Source organism: Danio rerio, chromosome 6 (genome assembly GCF_052040795.2).
Source record: "Danio rerio strain M-AB ecotype USA chromosome 6, GRCz13ab, whole genome shotgun sequence".
In the NCBI taxonomy this organism is placed as follows: domain Eukaryota; kingdom Metazoa; phylum Chordata; class Actinopteri; order Cypriniformes; family Danionidae; genus Danio; species Danio rerio.
Window position 1 is genome coordinate 480770 of NC_141026.1, and position 9231 is coordinate 490000.

General features: G+C 42.2%; 1 protein-coding gene across 2 annotated transcripts in view; it reads left to right on the plus strand.

The window, feature by feature from the left end:
* Nucleotides 1-136: 136 nt before the first annotated feature.
* cyth4b (cytohesin 4b) overlaps nucleotides 137-9231 on the plus strand; it is a 17812-nt gene continuing 8717 nt past the window's right edge. The window contains 6 exon segments of one of the 2 annotated variants that reach the window (NM_001441645.1): nucleotides 137-274; nucleotides 2747-2820; nucleotides 4336-4400; nucleotides 4525-4591; nucleotides 6143-6356; nucleotides 8800-8880. In NM_001441645.1, the coding sequence (NP_001428574.1) occupies nucleotides 8807-8880 (74 nt within the window). In that variant the 5' untranslated portion in view covers nucleotides 137-274; nucleotides 2747-2820; nucleotides 4336-4400; ... (1 more) ...; nucleotides 6143-6356; nucleotides 8800-8806. 2 annotated transcript variants of the gene reach the window in all.

Genomic DNA, 9231 nt, shown 5'->3' on the forward strand with positions numbered 1-9231 from the left:
ATATGTTAGTCTCTCTCTCTCTCTCTCTCTCTCTCTCTGTGTGTGTGTGTGTGTGTGTTTGTGGTGTTGTGAAGTCCCCCTCCTGCGGAAGCGCTCGACTTCTGGTGTGAAACGGGTGTTCACAGGGCAGGGCAGTAGATCTGATGAGGAACTCACACAGACACACACACACACACACACACACACACTGACACACTGACACACACTGAATGCAGACATGAGCACAAACACACAGCTTTCACCAAACAAACAATGATGGAGTGCAGCGACACAGGTAACACACTCATTACTAAACTACTTTCCCCAGCTTCTGACACTCTCTGAGGAGATATTTGTTATATATGTAAGTGTGTGTGTGTGTGTGTGTGTGTGTGTAGTATAGTATAGGTGTTCTTTCAGATGTTTGATTGTTTTTTACTTGTCCAGTTGTGTGTGTTTTTGATCATAACACTAGCAATGTGGACAATATTTTCATCATTTATTTGTAACTGTAACTGAACCTCTAATGGAGAACGTTCTCAGAATGTTACGGCAACGTTGCCTCAACGTTATGAACAAACGTTCTAGAGAAATGCCTTCTCAGAGCTCTAATAAACTAAATAAGTGCTCAATAAATAACACTAATATAGACACCAACACTAAATAAACACTGACGTTCATTCATTAATCATGGTTCAGTTTTATGCAGTGACATATTGTCAATTTTATGTAATATTTTCTCTTGTTGTGTGTTATGTGAATGTTTTTTAAATGTAAAACTAATGCTTCCATAATGTTTGCACAATGATAAGATATTTATTTCTATTTTTTATTCACATTAGAGCATTTCCGCAAATTTTAATTAACATTTTCATACCAAAAACATCAAAAAAATAAATAAATAAAATGAAAAATTGATGTTTTGAACATTCAGAGACCATTTAAAATTCATGTTTTCATGACTTAATTGGGGTGACATGGTAGCCCAGTGGTTAGCATAAGTAAGAAGGTCGCTGGTTCGAGCTTCAGTTGGTCAGTTAGTGTTTCTGTGTGGAGTTTGCATGTTCTCCCTGCGGCGTGGGTTTCCTCTGGGTGCTCCGGTTTCCTCCACAGTACAAACACATGTGCTATAGGGGAACTGATCAACTACACTGGCCGAATTGTATGAGTGTGTGTGTGTGTGTGAATGTGTGTGTATGGGTGTTTTCCAGTACTGGGTTGCAGCTGGAAGGGCATCCGCTGTGTAAAGCATATGCTGGAATAGTAGGTGGTTCATTCCGCTGTGGCAACCCCTGATGAATAAGGAACTAAGCTGAATGAATGACTAAAGGGCTGCATGGTGGATGGATTCAGCACTGGTATTGTAGTCTGATCATTCACATATTCACATCAGTGTCTGCAGTGTAGAGTCTGGGTTATAGCTCATTCTGTGCATGTGCTTGTGAAGCCTCTGACTGCTTGAGGATTTTAAAAGCATTCAATTTAAAAAAAGAGGAAAAATTGAATTTATTTGTATTGTTTTTCAATTTCTAAACATGTTTGGTGACTAAAGTATTATATTAATACATATATTTGTTTAATAACAGTTTTGTTTAAATGCACCAAAATACGCTGATTATATTGACTGATTCCAGTTTTCTATCGCTACAGCAGATGCTAGATTTGCCCAAAATTATACAGCACTATTTTATCAGCGAGTGTGTGTGTGTGTGGGGGGGGGTGTTGTGCGTGTGTGTCATTATTATGAGTGTGTTATTCGGGATCAGTTCCTCCTGAATTCAGCTGAGTTATTCTATTGTCAGACAATCACTCTCTGCATCACACAATGATCAATTCAGCTCTGAGCTTCTCACTGCTGTGTGTGTGTGTGTGTGTGTGTGTGTGTGTGTGTGTGTGTGTGTGTGTGTTTGACACACATATATATATTCTTTCATTAATTTTCTTGTCGGCTTAGTCCGTTTATTAATCCGGGGTTGCCACAGCGGAATGAACCGCCAACTCATCCAGCAAGTTTTTACGCAGCGGATGCCCTTCCAGCCGCAACCCATCTCTGGGAAACATCTACACACACTCACTCATACACTACGGACAATTTAGCCTATCCAATTCACCTGTACCACTTGTCTTTGGACTGTGGGGAAACCGGAGCACCCGGAGGAAACCCATGCGGACGCACACAGAGAAACACACACACACTTACAGAGAAACATACGTACTTACACAGAGAAAAACACACACGTACACACACTTACACAGAGAAACTTTCACCGCGGATGCCCTTCCAGCTGCAACCCAGTACTGGGAAACACCCATACACACTCATGCACACTCATACACTATGGCCAGTGTAGTTGATCGGTTCCCCTATAGCGCATGTGTTTGGACTGTAGGGGAAACCGGAGCACCTGGAGGAAACCCACGCCAACACGGGGAGAACATGCAAACTCCACACAGAAACACCAACTGACCCAGCCGAGACTCAAACCACAGACCTTCTTACTGTGGGGCCACAGCACTACCTTCTGCACTACTGCATCACCCACAGAAAAACACACATACACAAACACACACATTTAAAGAAACACACAGACACACTCTCGCACATAAAAATACACACACACAGACGCACACACACACACACAATCTGTTTACAGTGTTTACAGTGAGTGTGTGTCTGTGTGTGTACATCTTTATCTCGATATGGTGTGATGTGTGTAGAGTCTGACAGCTGTGTGTGTGTGTGTGTGTGTGTGTGTGTGTGTGTCAGAGCTGACGGTGGAGGAGCAGATGGAGATCGAGCGGCTGAAGATCCACAAGCAGATCCTGCTGGAGGACATCGAGGTGAACACACATACACAAACACACACACACACACACACACACACACACACACACACACACACACACACACACACACACACACACACACACACACCAAACACTCAGTGTGTGAATGAAACGAGTGTGTGTTGGTGTTCAGAAAGATGACTGGTTTGTGTGTTAGTTTGTAATTGTGTGCATGTTTGTGTTTGTGTTTGTTTGGCTCAGTGTGTTGGTCAGTGTATGTGTGTTTAATTATATATGTATTTGTATGTGTGTGATCGCTTGCAAGTGTGTGTTTGGATCAGTTTGTGTGTGTGTGTGTGTGTTTATTTGTAAGTGTTTGTATATATGTTTTTGGGTCTGTGTGTGTTTGTAAGTGTGTGTATGTGTGTGTATCTACAGTATGTGTGTTTGCTTGCAAGCGTATGTTTGGGTGAGTATATGTGTGTGTGTGTTTGTTTGTTAAGTGTGTGTATTTATGTTTTTGGGTCTGTGTGCGTTTCTAAGTGTGTGTATGTGTGTTTTGGGGTCAGTGTGTGTGTGTGTGTGTGTGTGTGTGTGTGTGTGTTTGTTTGTTTGTTAAGTGTGTGTATGTGTGTTTTTGGGTCAGTGTGTGTGTGTGTTTGTGTGTGTATGTGTGTGTGTGTGTGTGTGTGTGTGTGTTTGTTTGTTTGTTTGTTAAACGTGTGTTTTTGGGTCAGTGTGTGTGTGTGTGTGTGTGTGTTTGTTTGTTTGTTAAGTGTGTGTATGTGCGTTTTTAGGTCAGTGTGTGTGTGTGTGTGTGTGTGTGTGTGTGTTTGTTTGTTTGTTTGTTTGTTTGTTAAACATGTGTTTTTTGGTCAGTGTCTGTGTGTGTGTGTGTGTGTTTGTTTGTTTGTTAAGTGTGTGTATGTGTGTTTTTGGGTCAGTGTGTGTGTATGTGTGTGTGTGTCTGTGTGTGTGTGTGTGTCTGTGTGTGTGTGTCTGTGTGTGTGTGTGTGTCTGTGTCTGTGTCTGTGTCTGTGTGTGTGTGTGTGTGTGTGTGTGTGTGTGTTTGTTTGTTTGTTTGTTTGTTAAACGTGTGTTTTTTGGTCAGTGTCTGTGTGTGTGTGTGTGTGTTTGTTTGTTTGTTTGTTAAGTGTGTGTATGTGTGTTTTTGGGTCAGTGTGTGTGTATGTGTGTGTGTGTCTGTGTGTGTGTGTGTGTCTGTGTCTGTGTCTGTGTGTGTGTGTGTGTGTGTGTGTGTTTGTATGTTTGTTTGTTTGTTTGTTAAACGTGTGTTTTTTGGTCAGTGTCTGTGTGTGTGTGTGTGTGTTTGTTTGTTTGTTAAGTGTGTGTATGTGTGTTTTTGGGTCAGTGTGTGTGTATGTGTGTGTGTGTCTGTGTGTGTGTGTGTGTCTGTGTGTGTGTGTATGTGTGTGTGTGTGTGTGTGTGTGTGTGTGTGTGTGTGTGTGTGTATGTGTGTGTGTGTGTGTGTGTGTGTGTGTGTGTGTGTGTGTGTGTGTGTGTGTGTGTGTGTGTGTGGTCATCTGATGTGTCCTGCTGTTTTCCAGAAACTGAAGAGTCAGATTGAGAATGTGATGGCTGATATTCAGGACTTCAAGTCGGCAGAAGACAAGTGAGTCCAGCATCTCCTGGGGTGTTGGTGTTGTTGTTGGTGTTGTTTGTAATATTATCTGTGTTGTGTCTCTCTGTAACTCCGGCTCAGGTGTAAAGGGTTGTTGTTGTTGTTGTTGTTGCAGTAAGACACTGGAGAGAGAAAAACGCTTCAGCAGTGGAAAGAAGAAATTCAACATGGACCCTAAAAAGGTGAGAGGATGATGAGGATGATGATGATGATGATGATCAAGATGATGATGATGATGAAGAAGATGTTTTCCACTGTGGGGTGACGATTGGAGCGTCTGTCTGTCTGTCTGTCTCTCCTTTATTGATCTGAGACCCGCATGTTAAACAGAGGTCGGAGCCAGCTCCCCGTGGGCTGCACACACCTGGAGGTCTTATTTATTGAACGCCTTTGCTTGACACAGAGTCCAGTGTTGTGCTTTATGAACGTCTACACCCACCTCAACCCTAAACCCAACCTCACACTCACCTGATGTGTCTTATTAACATCTGCTCCACCCACTCCACCTAAACCCAGCCTACCTGTGGTTTAAGTCCCTCCCACTTGGAGGTCTCTGGGCTGCAGCCATACCTACTTGATGTTAACGCACACACACACACACATACACATGCTGTATGATCCACTACTGGAGAGACACGGAGAGAGACACTCATTTAGCTGTGTGTGTGTGTGTGTGTATGTATGTGCCAGACAGAAGTGTGTCTGGGATGAAGATGTGTGAGTCCTTGTATGTGTGTGTGTGTGTGTGTGTGTTTGTGTATTGTTTAGTTCTGTGTGTGCATGTGTGCATCTGTTTGAATGTGTGAGAGTTTTTTTGTTTATTTCGTGTTTATAAATGTGTGTGTGTGTGTGTGTATGTAAATGTCACGTTTAGGAGAGTGTGTGTGTGTATTGTTCAGGTTCAGTTCTGTTTGCACACGTGTGTCTGTTTGTTTGAATGTGTCTGTTTATAAGTGTGTGAATGTGACAGACAGGTGTGTGTGTGTGTATGTGTGTGTGTGTGTATGTGTGTGTGTGTGTGTATGTGTGTGTGTGTGTGTGTGGGAAGAAGATCAGATCAAACCTCCTTCAGGTCCGCACCTGAAATACTTCTGGTTTCTCGATTTGAGTCTTTGTGGTTTTGCTGCTGTTTGTTGAACAGCGAGACCACCATCAGCTCACACACACACACACACACTTACACACGTACACATTTACACAGAGAAACACACACCAAACAAACTTACACAGTGAAACACACACAAGTACACTGGTTCATTTGAGTGTGTGTGATGTTTAGTTCTCTGTGTGTGTGTGTGTGTGTGTGTGTGATGTTCAGTTCAGTATTTGAGTGTATGTGTGTCTCTGTGTCTGTTTGTGTGTGTGTGTGTGTGTGAGTGTGTCTGTCTACCTGTTTGAGTGAATATGTGTGTTATTGTGTGTGTGTGTGTGTACGTTTAAGTTTGTGTGTGTGTCTGTTTGAGTGTGTGTCTGTTAGAGTGTGTGTTTGTGTGTCTGTGTGTGTTTCAGTTTGAGTGTGTCTGAGGGTGATTATCTGTTTGAGTGTTTGTGTGTGTGTGTGTGTTTTATTGTGTGTATGAGTCTGTTTTCAGTGTGTGTGTGCATGTGTGTCTGCTTGTGTGTGATTATCAGTTTAAGTGCATGTGTGTTTGTGTGTGTGTGTGTCTGTGCGTGCTGGAGGTTTTTATTTCTTTCGTTGTTCTGTAAAGGAAGTGTGTGTGTGTGTGTTGCAGGAGATTCCCCAGAATCTGCCGTGCAGGATCTCTGTGTGTGTGTGTGTGTGTGTGTGTGTGTGCACAGCTGTATCTCCTCTATCTCTGTGTTTCAGGGCATCAGGTTTCTGGTGGACAACGGTCTGCTGGACTGGAAAGCGGAGCGTGTGGCAGAGTTTCTGTATAAAGAGGAAGGTCTGAACAAAACGGCCATCGGAGACTTCCTGGGGGAAAGGTGATACACAACACAACACAACACAACACAACACAACACAACACAACACAACACAACACAACACAACAACATCTGAGCATCATATTTATCTTTTTTCTTGTTCACACACGTAGGGCTGCTTCACAGTTCAGTCATTTGTGCAGTTGAATCATAACAGCTGTAAAGGGCAGCTGTGCTGTAAATGCTCTTCTGTGCGCTGTGTGGACGGAGCTGTGTGTGGTATAGTGTGTCCACAGTCATACTGGGCTGACAGAAACACAATACTAAAACAGCTCCAGTGTGCTCAGAGCTGAAAATCCAACATTCTGAAAGCTCTGATCAATAATCTGATGAGTGTTTGAGCTGACACTTTACACACACATTCTGGAGACACAAGACTCATCTTACCTCTTGATAAAGGGGTCGAGTGGCTGCCTTTTAAACATGGTTATTTGAATTATACACAGTAAACTATACGGTGGACTATAGTGTGTTTTTACACTTGGTTCTTCAATTATTTACCTGAACACCATATTATACTATTTTATTTCTCTTGTATCTTTGCTCTATTGTTTGTATGTGTGCTTATGATTTGTTTATTATATTTTATGCAGATGCTCTCACTTACAATATGATCCCAGTCAAAATGATTTCCAAACAGTTAATAAATATAGTACAGAAAATGAAAAACCTCAATGAGTTTTTTTCCAGTATGGTGCACACAACAGCATCTGCACATCTTATTTATTCTTTATTTTATACAATCTAAAGAGTTATATTCTTATTTCGCATATGACATATTGTAAAATGTCCATTAAAGTCGCTTGGTTATACTGCTGAATTTACATAAACAGTAATACACAGCTGAATTTGCATGATCTGTAAATAGAAACAAACCTGTAAACAATTCATAAAATGAAACCTGTTAATTATCAGATATTGTTTTAACAGTGAAAATGATGGCAGGAAATAAAGCTGTGTTCAGATTTTTGTAAACCTGGAAAAAGTCATAGAAATTACTAAAATATTATATTTCTAAGAGCATGAATGTGAAAGCATGTAATTATGGCTCGCTCTGAAACACTCTGCCGGGTGTAGAGTGAGATTAAAACATAACCTTTTAAAATAATTATCCTGTATTCAGTAAATCATCAAATCTGGACAATTTATGATGAATTTGTACACTAGTATACACTCACCGGCCACTTTATTAGGTACACCTTACTAGTACTGGCTTCCTCTGCGGTGTAGATTCAACAAGTTACTGGAAATATTCCTCAGAGATTTTGCTCCATATTGTCATGATAGCATCACACAGTTGCTGCAGATTTGTCGGCTGCACATCCATGATGCCAATCTCCCGTTCCACCACATCCCAAAGCTGCTCTATTGGATTGAGCTCTGGTGACTGTGGAGGCCATTTGAGTACAGTGAACTCATCGTCATGTTCAGCAGTCTGAGATGATTGAGCTTTATGACATGCTGCGTTATCCTGCTGGAAGTAGCCATCAGAAGATGGAGACACTGTGCTCATAAAGGGATGGACATGGTCAGCAGCAATACTCAGGTAGGCTGTGGCGTTGATGCTCAATTGGTACTAATGGACCCAAAGAAAATCTCCCCCACACCATTACACCACCAGCCTGAACCGCTGATACAAGGCAGGATGATCCATGCTTTCATGTTGTTGAGGCCAAATTCCCTCAAGACCCGGTGTGCTCTTCTGCTGCTGTAGCCCATCCGCCTCAAGGTTGGTCGTGTTGTGTGTTCAGAGATGCTCTTCTGCAGAGCTCGGTTGTAGCGAGTGCTTATTTGAGTTACTGTTGCCTTTCTATCAGCTGGAACCAGTCTGGCCATTCTCCTCTGACCTTTGACCCACAGAACTGCCGCTCACTGGATATTTCCTCTGTGTCGGAGCATTCTCTGTAAAGCCTAGAGATGGTTGTGCGTGAAAATCCCAGTAGATCAGCAGTTTCTGAAATACTCAGAGCAGCCAGCAACAACCATGCCACGTTCAGAGTCTCTTAAATCCCCTTTCTTCCCCATTCTGATGCAGCAGATCCTCTTGACCATGTCTACATGCCTAAATGCAGTGAGCTGCTGCCGTGTGATTGGCTGATTAGTTAACGTTATCGAGCAGTTGCACAGGTGTACCTAATAAAGTGGCCGGTGAGTGTACGATGGAGCCTTATTTATTATGCAAATTTGAGAATATATATTTTATTTATTAATATATTTATTTATATAAATTTATTTTTGATAAATAAGAATAAAAATTAATATAACAACTTGAATGAGGCGTGACACACTGTATGGATAATGGAGTGCCATAGCAATATGTCTACACTATTCTATAACAGACGTGTGTGTGTGTGTGTGTGTGTGTGTGTGTGTGTGTGTGTGTGTGTGTGTGTGTGTGTGTGTGTGTGTTTGTGTGTGTGTGTGTGTGTGTGTGTGTGTGCAGGGAGGAGATGCACTTGCAGATTCTCAAGGCGTTTGTGGAGCTGCACGAATTCTCTGACCTGAACCTGGTGCAGGCCTTACGGTAAGACATCACTCTCTATCATACACGTCAGGCTCAACACAAGTGTTTATTTCTAGTGTCAGGCTGGCGCAGGTTTCGTTTTGACGTCCTGCAGCATGCTGTTTCAATAGCGAACGTGTTGTGGAGATGTGAAACGTAGAGTCTCCAATGAAGGCAGTCACTTTTTCACACTGATAACACTAGTCCCGTTTTTAGTCTGTCGCTATGGTGATGCACAGCCGTCTGTAGCTCCGCCCTCTTCTGAAAAGAGCACAATCTCATTTGCATTTAAAGCGACAGTCACCAAAACACCACAATTAGGATCAAAGCCTCTAAAAGGCTCAGTTTCAGAGAGCTGGAGAGCATTATCTG